Source organism: Pararge aegeria, chromosome 19 (assembly GCF_905163445.1).
Source record: "Pararge aegeria chromosome 19, ilParAegt1.1, whole genome shotgun sequence".
Classification (NCBI taxonomy): Eukaryota; Metazoa; Arthropoda; class Insecta; order Lepidoptera; family Nymphalidae; genus Pararge; species Pararge aegeria.
This window is the reverse complement of record NC_053198.1, coordinates 5,463,388-5,477,481: the sequence shown is the minus strand read 5'-3', so window position 1 is coordinate 5,477,481 and position 14,094 is coordinate 5,463,388. Positions and strand designations below refer to the sequence as shown.

The window sequence follows — 14,094 nt, the reverse complement described above, 5'->3', positions numbered from 1 at the left end:
TTTTATTGTAGGCTGACTAAAACAGGTGGGCAGTAGGGCAAACCCCTTATCGGTTTCCACACGGCATCGTACCGTAACGATAAATAGCTTATCAAGCACATTTTTATGTTTAGTGTGGTAACTAGCCACAGCTGAAACCTCCTTGAAGGCCACGCCAGGAGATCGTCAAAAATTATCATGATACATTTTCGATGTGGATTATTACAATTTTACTCATTGTAAAGATATATCTGGAATGTCTCCACGGCCGTTTTCTGGCCGCGACTTAAGTTTTCGACGCCTTATTATAACTCTACTGGGTTTTTCCCTACTAGCGGTATTTATGAAAGATGACTCATCCACAATCGGTTTGTTTTCGCTAGCAACAGCGGTGTAACTATCAGTTTCTTCAGGTTTCTTTTGAGCTGTAACATCACTCGGTAGCCCGGGAGGAGGTATTTCCGTGTTAACAGGTGGCATATAGATGTAGTTAGCCGGATTTTTCATCACATCTGTACTTTCCTTAACTGATGGGGTCGATGCTTCTTCATTCGGTTTAGCGGTCGGTGATCCCATGCTATCCATTTCAACAACAGTGTTTCTTTCTGGCTGATTATGATAGATCATTTTGTACCTATATTTCGAATGTACTGGAGCGGCAAATGTTACTTTATTCTTCGTGATAATATCAGTGTTCGTTACCAGACCTTGCGCATTGGTATCAGCTTCAGAATTTAATTTTATACTCAGTATTGGTTCCACCTGTCCTTCTGTTTTAATAAGAGTAGCATCATTTATCTCTGTTTCATCGTGATTACGAGAATAATCGAAAACATTAACTTTTCTTAATTCCGGAGGCGGCATAGCAATATCCTGTTGTACATTAAGTGGTGAAACTGGATGATTTACTATTATCTCACGCATTCTATTCCGAATATGCATTGGCGGTTGCGGCAAACGCTGGCTTGTTTCTGTTATGATACCACGAGTATCATATCCACATGCTTCTACATTGGTAATGCTTATTGGGCATAAAGGTCTTATAGACTCTTGATACGTTGGTAATCTGTTTGAAAGATACATAGGTTTTCGATACACATAATCTCCGTCTCTTATTTGAGCATATTCTTGCACTGCAGAAGGATAATTGTTATATACAAAAGGATTCGGAATGGTTTGTACTGACGGGTATAGTCTCTCGGGGTATGGCCCTCCTGCTAGAACTTGTCTAATGTTTCCATCGAATTCCATTTGCGCTGGAGCTCTAAGAAGGAATTTTTCATCGGCTGGTATTGTATAAACTCTCTGCTTCTCGTTTCTAATCAAAGGTACGGCCTGTATTAGCTTCCTTTCGTTTATCCCTAATAGCCATTTGATAATGTTTTGAATTCTTGTCAAATCACGTCTAGGTCTTGAAGGGTCGGCGGGCGTAGCGACGGTGACAGCAATTACGTAGAATGTGATGCAGAACTGAAATAAATGAATATTTTTATTAGTTACTATGCACTATGACAAGCGTGCATTTATTTTGTCCTCAGGATCCTTTCTACCTATAAAATTCAATAATAGTCATTATGAAAATTACCGAGTTATTTAAATAACTACAATTATAGATATATGTTAAGTAAAAAATGAAATAAATAAATACTAATTTAGTTTTGTTTTTCTATACATTTTAAAATTTAAAATTATGGCCTAGTTTTTAATAAATAATGGCCTACAATTGGTATTGGTTTAATAAAGTAACCATAATTTCGTAATATAACTGCAATAAAACTACTAATTTAAGATTTTTGCTGTATTTAAGTTAAATACAACCAAAATGTTAACTTTAAAACCGTTAAAAAATGTACTTAATACTAACATCGTCTTAAAAGAATATATTGAGTACAAGAGTTGGATAATTACCGGTGGCGTTCACTAGGTTTCTTACCAGAATATGCATACAGTAAGGAAAATGCATAAAAATTCCTCCTCCTATACGAGTTATATAACAATTTTAGGGTAGGCTTTTGTGCATGCATGAAGTGCCCGCCACTGATCATTACCTACAGATTTATGGTACAAAAAGAACTTGTTGAAGAGTTGGCTCGAAGGCAAAGCCTTGATAAGTTTGTTTTTAAAGTCCGAGGCGTAATGAATACTATCTAGATATTATTAATCCAAAAAATCAACGGTGCTGTAGGATGGATCTAAATATCTCATCTGTTAAAGCCTCTTCAGGCTAAAATCAACCTATATACCTATTCCCACCCACTGTTGGGCACAGGTCCTCATCACAGGAGAGAGCGCATTTAGAGCTTACACCAAGAGTACAGACCCACAACACTGCTCCATTACCAGTTGTTGGGCTTCCAAGATTCCAATAATTGATGTTAATTAGCGATATCGGTGACAATAACCGAGACCGACGCCATAACTTACTCTCTCGGGTTAGACAACGCTAAATTCCTGACTTCGGACTATAATACTGTCAAACGGAAAATCTCAATACCTAAAAATTATTGGCCTGACACGGGAATTGAACATATGACATCGACGCTTTAATTACATCGTACAGAGCAAATAATAAAATTATATAAAGTATATCTTAATATGCAGGTCGTGTACTTACCCAAACTAATTTTGACTTCATTTTTATTTACAACAAGACACTTCTCACCTAATCTTTATGATAAACTAAATAACAAGCATGCGTAACATATCCTTTTAAAGACCCGTTGTCACACCTACCTATCAATAGTTAAAAATTTATAATCACTACTTTTAAGAAGTATTTATGCATTTCTTTAATAATGCATAATTAGTTAATTATCTATTACATCCTACAACCATTAATAATTAGGATTTAGGAAAATAGTAATTAGTCAAATAACAAATTGATGATTCGTTTGAGAAACTTGTGATGTTCATGTTCTTTTTTACATGTTGTTTTTTTCTTCATTATTTGAAAGGTGAATAGGAGTTTTATTAGCTATGTTCGATGATAACTGATCCAAGATGGCAGCCTTGGATCAGTTATCATCGAACTGCAGCAGAATACTATCTTTTCAATAAGGGTTTCAAATGAAAATAGGTAGTAGGGTTAGAGATATTTGAAGCATCTTGACCATCAACCCATTACCGTCCTTCTATAATGGGAAGGGTTTAAAGCTGTAGTTCACCACGCTGGCCCACTGCGGCTTGGTGGACTCTTGCTAACATTGCGTAGAACTCTCAGGCACGCAGGTTTTCTCACGAAGTTTTCCTTCACCGTTCAAGCAGGTGATATTATAATTAATTAAAACGCACATAACTTTAAATAGTTAGAGGTGCGAGCTGGGATTCGAACTCGACACCCAAAAGTGAAGTTGAGCTCCTACCAAATGCGCTGTCACCGCTTCTGAAGCATCTTATTAAAAGTAAAAAAAAATTAAAATACACTTTCTGCAGGGATACCATTACTCTTAATATACCAAGGTTCCGCTTTCATCTCACACAAATGTTACAGTGGATTTATAAAGTGTATAAATTCATATTTTATTGAATTGATTAGGATTTTTACGCTAATAATTATTATTTTGTATGTTCATGAATTATTTGTGTATATTTTGTTAATGTATTCGTATGTATTTATTTGAATGTAGGCTTATAATAATTTTACACCACCTATTTGTTCTCACTCTTGTTGTCCTAATCCTAAGGTTGCCTGGCAGAGATCGCTTTTAAGCGATAAGGCCGCCTTTTGTATTCTACTCCAGTTTTTGTGTTTCTCTGTATTCGTCCTTTATTGCCCTAACTGTGTAGTGGTGTACAAATAAAGAGTTTAAATAAATAAGCCGTATGGCTCTTCTCCAGGCGAGCTTTCGCGCTTCGACCAGCCATAAACACCCATACACTGAAAAACATTCGTGCTCATCACACAAACATGTTCCAGTTGTGGGAATCGAACCCACGGCCACGGACTCAGAAAGCAGGGTCGCTGCCCACTGCGCCAGTCGGCCGTCAAATGGTTTGAAGCCATTGGGTCTAAATTAAACAACTTTTCATATCGCCATATAGGTTTTATTTTATTTTCTAATTATTAATGAATAAATAGACAGGTACATCCAGAAAAACTATTTAACATTACTTAAACTTATATAGGTAATATAAGTACATATCGCTCGTTTGCGACAAGACTGACGTAACCAAGAAGAATAAATTTTATAAGTAATAAAATTATAAACCTATGTACAGAAAAATAATCTAGTTTTAGTAACAATGAGGCAAATTATCGATGATTTAAGATAAATATAGGAGAAACTGTTTGAAGTTATGTATGGGTCTATTATTTTCGTTTATCTGTCCTGCTGCCCTGTAATTTTTTACTTTTGGAGATGTATCATGTTTTGAAGTTTGTCAACACAAGCGATATGTGTAATAAGCACATAGATTTTTTTTTCGGATTGTGGGTAGCTGATTAACCCCAGTGGCGTGCATAGAGGGTATGCACAGGGTATGCAGATGATATAAAATGAAAAAAATGTCCAGTACGAGTTACAAAAAAAATTAAGTGTAAAATATTTATATACATATAGTAGTTATATTTATATATATATATATTTTATTTATATATTTGTATAATTTTAAATCTTATTTATTGCACCACCTACCTCTGTTCTATGTTTTTTCCTTTTACGCCATTGGTTGCCTGGAAGCTATGTAGCGATAAGGCCACCAAATTGTACTCTCTTTATATGTATTTATATCTTTGTAACTACTTTTTTTTCTTTGGTGTACAATAAAAGTGTATTCATTCATTAATTTAAGGATACGCTTTGTAAGAGTTATTAGCCTACCCATAAGTTTTTATAACTTGTACCTACTGGAAACTTTCTTCATTTTTTATCATCTGCATACACTTCGCATACCCTCTATGCACGCCACTGATGAACCGTAATGATTTTAACAGCGTAACGCGGGTTTGTTGGTGAGCCTTGGAATGGGGCTCTGCCAGGAAGAGTTTGAATCTTAGGGCTCGAAGAAGTTTTCATAGGTGACATGCATACCAAATTTTAAAAGCTGTCTGCCCGCGGCTTAGCTCGTAAACAATTTTCAATTTTCCCTCAGGAACCACTGAAGGGATCGGGATAAAAGGTAGCCTATGTTCTTTTTTTTTACAATTGAAATTTGCCAAATTTCATCCAAAGCCATTGTTTGCGTAACAAATATCTACACTTTCACATTTATAATATTAAATTAATATAATATATATATATATATATATATATAGTAGGATGTGTTATTTTACGTTCTTAAACCTAAAATATTTATATCTAATGGAAGACAACACGATTTATTTTGTTAACCTTATTCTAAGGATGATAAGGAAGATATTGCAAGTTCTGTCTTACTTAACAATATCTTTATATATATATTTATTGTGTGCGCGTGTATGTCACTGAACTCCTCCTAAACGGCTGGACCGATTTGAATGAATTTTTCGTTGTGTTTGGGTGGCACCGAGGATGGTTTAGATTCACAAATCAGCCCGACAGATTACGCTAGGGTCCTTATTATAATAATGTAAGTCGCGTCTAAGACCGCATATGTTTTTTAAATCACGCTAGTATTATATAATAGAAGATAGAGACATGAAACACTTAGCCTAGACTTAGGAATACTTATTAATAACAATACAATACATAATACATTAAGTTTATATCTTTCAAACGTATTAGATATCAGATAGGACAGTTCCCTCAAAGCAAGTGCCGTGCCTCCACAAATGTATCAAAACACAGCCTAAAAAACTAACTACCAAATTCACTCTGCGGGCTATTTTGTATCTTAGTGCACATGAAAAAATCTGAAATTATAAATTCCCAAATTGTCCCTGCCGGAAATCGAACACTGGACCTCCTACTTCATTTCACAGCGCTCACCGTTGCGCCAGGGAGACACCAATACCACTACGGAAAGCTACCATCAAAAAACTGTCAAGTTTATATTGTCATATAACGAGTATGTGCTGCATGGTGTTTTCTGTCACCTCAGTCAGCTTTACCACAGCGAAAAGCACAGACCTTCTTAAAAGAATTATGGGTCTGTATTGTGTAAGATTCTATGGTCATTGATTAAACCAAGCTTAAGGTAAATGGGTACCGGTGTATTTTTATAAAATTAAGCTAAAAATACAATACTCATTCTTTTAAGGTTTGTGCCTTTTAAAGAAAGTTCTTTAAAATGGTCCGGAATGTGTCATTATCAGAGATACTGGTAGTCCACGTTATCGCCAACGAGCTGACTCACCACATTGCCTGGCAACGCGAGGTCTAAGTTCGTGGCGATAATTTAAGAACATTCGGACGTCCAATTAAACATGAGCTTTTCTAGTGGTGTAGATAATATATAAAAAGTAAATCAATTAACATTAAGCTGAATTTGCCATAATCCGCAAAATGCTTTTTTACTTATTGTGCTTTGTAAAGTCAAAATCTCCAGAGAATGCTAATTAGTTCCGAAAGAACTAATTGTGCTTATAATAATAATAATTTTCTGAAATAAAAATTATCAAGCATCAAGGCTTACAGTTTTTGTTATTAAAAATACATTATTTCTATATAAATAAAAGATAATAAAAAAATTAAAAATAAAAATAAATACATAATATTCAAATATGCAAATCACTGCCGATCTAGCACAGCAGTGACTCACATACCTGTTGTCCAACCTGCCAGCAATCATCTTCAGAATTTTGTTGGTGCTCCCCCGCATCCTTCTCACCAGGAAGCCACATCTTTGGCGCGTTGTGGCATAGAAGCGGTCAACTCTCGCTTCCGCAAACATCCCTGAGGCGCTATAAAAGCGTGGCAGCTTCATCAACACCCTGAATGCATTATTATAATGTACTCGAAGAGAGAGAGAGAGAGAGAGTGCTGAGAGCCAGTTGCTTAGAGAGTTTATTTTGGAAGATATGGATAGTGTGTATGAATATTAAAGAGATAATAAATTGCACTTTGCAGATTAACCTGATTTAGCAATAATTGATGGATGCGGCATGCCCCGCAACTTCGTCTGAATATGAATATCTTATCATATGCCTATCTTCAGAAAAAAAGCTACAGAAGACATTACAATAAATGAGGAAAAATGTAAATATGACAAAAACGAAGAACTGAAATAGGTTAGGCAAATTATAGCTTAGGGGGGAAAAAATATGTGGTTACAAATAAACTTAAGCACACCATGGCACTTCTGCGTCAAATACGTGACGTGGTGGGTGCAAAGAGGCATGAGAAGAGTGGTGAGGCTGCGGGGATCCGTGGAGCAGTTCGCACATAAAGCTTATGTATGTGATCGCGAGACGAAGAGTCTCGATACGGGAGAGTCGCTTTTCGTAAGCGAACGTCGGCACCTGTAGGACAATCACAGAAAACAGTTATTAATTAAATCATAAGCTAATTGTGACTAATAACCGGTTTCACTAACGACGAACACGGGAATGCCTAAATAAGTAACACCTTATTCCTCTTTTATAAATTAAGGAGGTTCACCAAAGGTTAACACATAAGATTTTGTGAAACGATGTTTTTCTATAGAAATCGCCTTAATCATTAGGCATCCGATTTAGGCGAGGAAAACGGGAATAATAGTGGTGGTAGAGTTACAAACAGACATACTTACTTGACGTTTTAAAAGAGCTTTTATTAGGTCTGCTTTAAATAAATAGATTTTGAATTTGAATTTAATAAACATAGAGCTAAGCAAGAAATAAACATGGCGTAGAAAATTATAAATTGAAAAAATATAATTCCAAGCCGTTAGGTGATATTTGGCTAGATAATAATATTATTTCCTCAAGCTTGAACATTGTTGGTCCCCCACCCTCTGCGGTAGGAAATCCTGTTTTGCAGAGGTTATTAGTAATGACGTTATTGATTGATTGATTTAAAGGTCGATAGAGTGCTGCTATAGGTTCACCAAAGAAAATATTTGCATAAAAGACATAATAGTACCAAATTGTACTCTCTTGCACTATCTTTATATATCTGTAACTACTTTTTTCTTTGGTGTACAATAAAAGTGTATTCATTCATTCATTCCTTTTTAGTTCACTACCTAGAAGTGGGATACAAAAGCTGTCCTCATCGCTTAATTGCGATCTCTGCCGTGGAACCTTAGAATTAGGATTATGAGGAGCAAAGACTGTAGACCAAAGTGAGTCATTAAAACAAATTTACAATCGAATAACAACATACTATAAGGTGCTGGAGTGTCGACCTCGCACAGGAAAGCGCAGTGTTGGTAGACAAGACAGGGTTTTTTTACACGAAATTTTGACGTATGTTGGAAACCGATCGCATTGAATAAGAGCAGCAGTACGCACGAAGTGCTAAAAAAACACATCAAAGTCAAAGTCAAAAATATCTATATTCAAGTAGGCCCATATGGCACTTTTAATGCGTACATAAGAATTACACGGTAGTGAGATAATGGCGATAACCACATTCGTAAACTTAAAACTAAAGCTACGAGGGTTCCAAACGCGTCCTGGTCTAAGAAGAAGCCCACAACAAACTTAGCCGTGTGTTTTTTTTTTGTTATCACCATCACACAATGTCATTTTAAATTATAAGAATAGCAACCCTGTTAGAGCAATTATTTACAACCAAGCTTTTTTATCGATTACGTAGTCCTTTATACTATAATAAGACTTCTATAAGCTTACGTTTAATGTGTCGGACAAAGTGCCACTGTGTCCATGGACATAAGGTTTTAAGCCTCGTGTGCTTGTGATTACACCAACCACGCCTTTCGAGCGGAACACAGCATTGCAACAATGCTGCTTAGCGGAAGAAATATGCATGGATACAGGAAAGCTATAAACAAAAAAAAATTGGTTGTCTGTAAAGTCGGCTTACTGACGATAGGTGAACGTGACAACGTCGTAAGAAAATACTGATGGAATGGTTGCATTTTTCAAATACTGGATAGAAGCAGGCGTTACTTTGCAGAAATCCATGATATATTATCAAATTAAGCTTAATTTGCTATACTCCGCGAAAATAAAATTTTTCAAAATAAAATTGTAATTTTATTTGTTTGATAGATATTATCGTTGCTATAAACAATTGACACCACATTCACTTTTCATTGCACTTCATCCTTGCCGAAAACATGTAAATGTAGTATTGTATAGGAGCTGTCCACGCGGACGCATCGCTCACTCAAGTAGGAGAGAGACAGATGTCGAACGCGGAGGCCGACTGTGCCTCTTTGTCGCTCGTTCCGCGCTCTCGCTTGCACTTCAAGCCTTGAATGGAACGCCTCAGAGCGAGGTAACGCCGCATACGTCATGTTTTTTCGTGCGTGCAGCCGGCTCCATCGAATTATAAGACGTTGTCACGTCAATAAAAATAAAGATCAAAAAAAGGTTTTTACCTTTCTCCGTAACTTGTCGAAGGCTTCGTTGAGGTTGAACATGCGTCTTCGCTCGCGGATGTTGGCGGCGCGACGCTGCGCGACTGACGCGACGCGGCGTCGCGGCTTCTTACCTCCCGGCGTCGAGCGGGCTGAAGATCGCCCGCATCCCGCCGACCACACTGAAAAAAACAATCTATGCAAAAAACCATTTAAAACCGCCCGGGAACGGTGCCGGATAGCCCATAAGCAAATTAAGCAATGAGGGAAACATGTCTCAGGGCACCATAAACAGCACCGAAATAATATTAAGCTTAATTTGCTACGCGAAAAGCAGGAGAATCTGTATGGTGTAATTTATAATTTCTTCAACTCTTCCTTATACTCCACACCAAACAGATCTTCTCCTGCTTTTCGCGGAGTATAAGCAAATTAAGCTTAATTTTAATAATAAAGATGTGTTTCTTAAAATTGTGACCAAGCAAATAGCCCACCAATCCGAATATCGAAAACTATCGCCTTGCCGTCCGTCCGTCAACCTGAGGCGTAGGTGTTAATCTTCATGTGCTTATAACTACACCGGCTACAACCACGCCCTACAGACCGAAACTAATCAAAGCACTTGGCGGCAGGAATAAATATGGACGAAATACTTCACCGGGAAATCTCCTGAAAGCAAGATACCCGACTTCTTGGGAAGGAAATCAGGTTATGTGGGATTTCTTCTCACTAAAAACGCCTCGGTAGCTATCCTCATCACATATTTTAGTCTACTACTAAAAATGCGTAAACACAACATATGCTAGTTCGATATAACAATTAATGGAAAGCACCTGCCCGAATAAGTTCCAACTCAAATCCGCTCGACTTCCCATAAATGCCGGCGTTAGACCAGGAAAGATGGAACTTATGCTGGGGAAGAAGGTATTTCATCATAACTTCCGCGTAGCATGCAGAGCTATTCTCCGCATTCGATGCATTGTCCAAAGTTAACTAAAAGAAGAGGTTGGACTAAACATAGCCAAGGCTAAGGAGGTCGTCTCTTGAAACTCAACGCAGTTGTTAGTAGTGTAAACTGATATATTTCAGAACGGCGGAGTAAGGGTGCCTTAAAACCAGGGTTGCAGGTTCTTATCTCTTTGAGAAAAGGTACTTTAAATTACTTACCCAGATCGGCGGGTGGAAAAGCCAGGATGTCGGGGTAAGGAACCGGCGCAGGCGGTCCGTCCCACAAAGGACCGTACGGAGAAACCTCACCACCCTGTTAAAACAAATAAATATTCAGCCATTACAATAAAGTTTAAGCACTGTGCAAGCCTAGTGGGTAAGACTTCGTCATTTCCTTTCCCCTTTCGGAGTACTGAGTTCACCGACACGTACATCTCTCTTTTGGGGTTTACATGAGATTTAAGCAATTAAATACAACTTGTTTTAACGTGCAGGGAAAGATAATGAGGAAGCCTGCGTTCTTCTTAATGTCTTCAAAAGCGTGTGAAATCCATCCATCCGCACATGACCAGCGTGGTTAACTACGCCCTAAACCCTTCACATTCTGATAGAAGACCTGTGTCCTGCAGTGGGCCGGTAATAGGTTGACCATGATGATGACCATGGGCGTACTTAGGGGCCCTTATCTTAGGACGCACATCCAAGCTGGAAATCTCGCAGAAAACGAATGAACTCTCTTAAAAAATGTATGGCGGCCAAGATACAGACATACAAAAATTTAAAATAGAGACAGTTTTGGCTTTAGTATTGGATATAGAGGGGCTTCTTAAAACAGCCACGGACGTTCTGACCTAAAAAACCTCACTTCACTTGCCTCTTCAAGACCGGAAGCTGGGTACGCCTGTGATTTACTCTGTAGTCCAACACTAATCAGTTTGTGGTGAATGTTATGTTATAACTAAGTTGCGGAATTTTATTTGGTTATCTGACAAAACAACTGTATATACTGTATAACTTATGTGTAAAAGTACCTACAGTTAATAAATAAATAAAAAAGTGCCCTTTGCCAAAAGATTTAAGTTGTAAGTTCATAAAGGATTTGCCTAGGATCTTATGTTGTTTATATTAAAGGAAACACATACTACATCTGTTCATGATGTTTTAAATCATCGCTGAATCCTATTACGGCCTTTAGCAAATCTTAAACTGACCTAACGCCAGCCTAGTTCGACAAGTTAGACATGTCCAAGCACTGAAAGCATTCAGCTTTGCAACTTGTAGTATTCCTTGCCAGTCACAGAGCTGAGGAGTTGACCAGTAACCATAATGACGTAACGCACATTTTAATTGTTTGTGTTTTAAATATTGGATAGAAGCAGGCGTTACTTTGCGGAAACTCATGATATATTATGAAAATTAAGCTTAATTTGAACGACAGGTTATTGCATACAATTTTACCCTCATGAATATTCTATTTGTATCCTAGATATCTCACTAATATGGCATTTAAGTTTAGTGCTCATAAACTTGTAAAATTATCTACATTCCAACGAGGAAGTCATAGCCTCGTCATTTCTAGTGCTATATTGGATAGACAGGCGTTATTATGCGAAAAACCATGATTAGGTATATATTATGAAAATTAAGCTTAATTTATATTATACTCCACACCAAACATATTTCGGATCTGTTTAAGCAGTTAACAATTATTCATTGTTAAGTCAACATCTCCTGAGGATGCTCCGGTTTCGGAGCGAAACGTGCGTAGAGTGTACGTTGAAAAGATCTGTTTGGTGTGGAGTATAAGGGTTGAAGGAATTATAAATTACACCATACAGATTCTCCTGCTTTTCGCGGAGTAGAGCAAATTAAGTTTAATTTTCATAATATTTTTGTGTTGTTTTTTTCTCTTCTTTTGATAATTGTTTGTTGCTACCAAAGTTGTTGTGGTTAATAAAGCATATTATAATATTTATTATTACATACTGAAGAGCTACTCCAAATATGCGGCGTCTCGCTACCGTAGGACATCAGCGGGAAATGAATTTTGAGACCTGGCTTTTACACTTCCGAGAAAAAACTACACTCCCCTGCTGCCTCTTACACTTGGCTTGTCACTTAAGCTAGATTTACCTGGCTTACTGAGTTCCTAAGCTATCAAGCTCTTGTCAAGACTGAGAACGCAGATATACTAAATCAAAATACATACTACGTTTTCATGGTAATCCAAAATATGAATGCGAATTTTATTAATATTTCTTGCCACTCGAATAGCAACTTTACTCAGCTGTTATTAAATACACTTTAGGATTCAAGTTTCGATTTCACCCTTCTGTATAGTGGTGCCAGATTTCTCGCCTGTGATTTGCTGAAATAAGGGTGGTATAGGGGTGTGTTTGCTGATTGGCTACAGCAGGTGCAGGAGGCGGGATATATCGACTTTACATCTCACAAGATATCCTGAAATTACTGTGTAATCCGTCTAAAACATTGGTAAACAACCTAGCTTCCATTTTATTCTATTAAATACCAACTAATTTATTGGAATCCGAGTTCAGGCCTTCGATCAAATTTCTGTAATTAAACGATTTTTTTTTATTTATTCGCCTCAAGGTGGTTAAGGAAAAACCCAAAGGATAAATAAATAAATAAATATACTACGACAATACTCACATCGCCATCTAGTCCTAAAGTAAGCGTAGCTTGTGGTATGGGTACTAAGATAACTGATGAATAATTTATATGAATAATATACATAAATACTTATAGTATATAGATAAACACCCAGACACTGAAAAACATTCATGTTCATTACACAAATATTGAACCCACGGCCTTGGACTCAGAAAGCAGGGTCGCTGCCCACTGCGCCAATCGGCCGTCAAGGAAGGCTTAAGAATCGAAATGAGTAATTTTGTATGGGAATTGCATTTTAAAATCACTTTTTGGTGGTACGAAGTTCTCGGGGTCATCTGGAATAAAATTAATAATAATTGGTTGGTTACAATTACCACATCCTAGCGTATTGACGCTACTAGGCGGTTGCATCTACATGGGGGCCCTACCCCAATCATAGATAGATAGATAGATAAATTCTTTATTGCACACAATTAAGGGATACAGATAATATAAATTAAAACATAAATACAAGAAGAATAAATATGCGCAAAGGCGGTCTTATCGCTTTAAGCGATCTCCTCCAGATAACCCTTAATGAAAGAAGAAAATGATTATGGAAACGGGATAGTGTTGATACCTGTGTAGGCATGATCAGGACCCTAGGGGTGTGGGTACACACCTAGGGTCGTGTGAGTGAAGAAAGAGAGAGGTCATCATCCTCGTCACTTCAACCGATTAACGTCCACTGATGGACATAGGTTATTTGGAGGGAGTTTCAAAAATCCACGGTCCTTTGCCGTTTGTATCCAGCGGCTCCCAGCGACTCGCTTGATGTCGTCTGTTCAAATCGTTGGGGGTCGACCAACGCTGATTTTACCGGTGCGCGATCGTCATTCCAGCACCTTTAGACCAAAATCCACGGTCCTTGGCCGTTTGTTTCCAGCGGCTCCCAGCGACTCGCTTGATGTCGTCTAGCCACATCGTCGGGGGTCGGACCAACGCTACTTTTACCGGTGCGGGATCGTCATTTCACTACCTTCAGACCCCAACGTCTATCGGTTCTTCCAGCAATTTGCAATTAATGGATTCATATTTTTTAACCTCACCCTTGCCTTTTAACTATCGAACCGCGAGGCACCGTAAGGATCTGCATCCCTACGTGGT

General features: G+C 37.7%; 2 protein-coding genes across 2 annotated transcripts; both read right to left on the bottom strand.

Annotated features, from left to right (window-relative positions):
* Positions 1 to 213: 213 nt before the first annotated feature.
* LOC120632159 lies at positions 214 to 6,739 on the bottom strand. The gene is made up of 2 exons (XM_039901965.1): positions 6,662 to 6,739; positions 214 to 1,449 (listed from the first exon to the last, which is right to left on the bottom strand). The coding sequence occupies exons 1-2, from the start codon at positions 6,737 to 6,739 to the stop codon at positions 214 to 216; spliced, it is 1,314 nt and encodes a 437-aa protein (XP_039757899.1).
* A 438-nt stretch (positions 6,740 to 7,177) lies between these two features.
* LOC120632350 (protein Fer3-like) lies at positions 7,178 to 12,342 on the bottom strand. The gene is made up of 4 exons (XM_039902203.1): positions 12,298 to 12,342; positions 10,531 to 10,624; positions 9,385 to 9,545; positions 7,178 to 7,357 (listed from the first exon to the last, which is right to left on the bottom strand). The coding sequence occupies exons 1-4, from the start codon at positions 12,340 to 12,342 to the stop codon at positions 7,178 to 7,180; spliced, it is 480 nt and encodes a 159-aa protein (XP_039758137.1).
* Positions 12,343 to 14,094: the final 1,752 nt, after the last annotated feature.

Excerpts from the sequence above, each read along its gene's own strand:
- LOC120632159 (XM_039901965.1), bottom strand. The coding sequence starts at position 6,739 with ATGTGGCTTCCTGGTGAGAAGGATGCGGGGGAGCACCAACAAAATTCT. Across the intron at positions 1,450-6,661 it reads GCTGGCAGGTTGGACAACAG|TTCTGCATCACATTCTACGT; the intron begins GTATGTGAGTCA and ends CATTTATTTCAG.
- LOC120632350 (XM_039902203.1), bottom strand. The coding sequence starts at position 12,342 with ATGTCCTACGGTAGCGAGACGCCGCATATTTGGAGTAGCTCTTCA. Across the intron at positions 10,625-12,297 it reads ATATTTGGAGTAGCTCTTCA|GGTGGTGAGGTTTCTCCGTA; the intron begins GTATGTAATAAT and ends TTGTTTTAACAG. Across the intron at positions 7,358-9,384 it reads TCGACAAGTTACGGAGAAAG|GTGCCGACGTTCGCTTACGA; the intron begins GTAAAAACCTTT and ends ATTGTCCTACAG.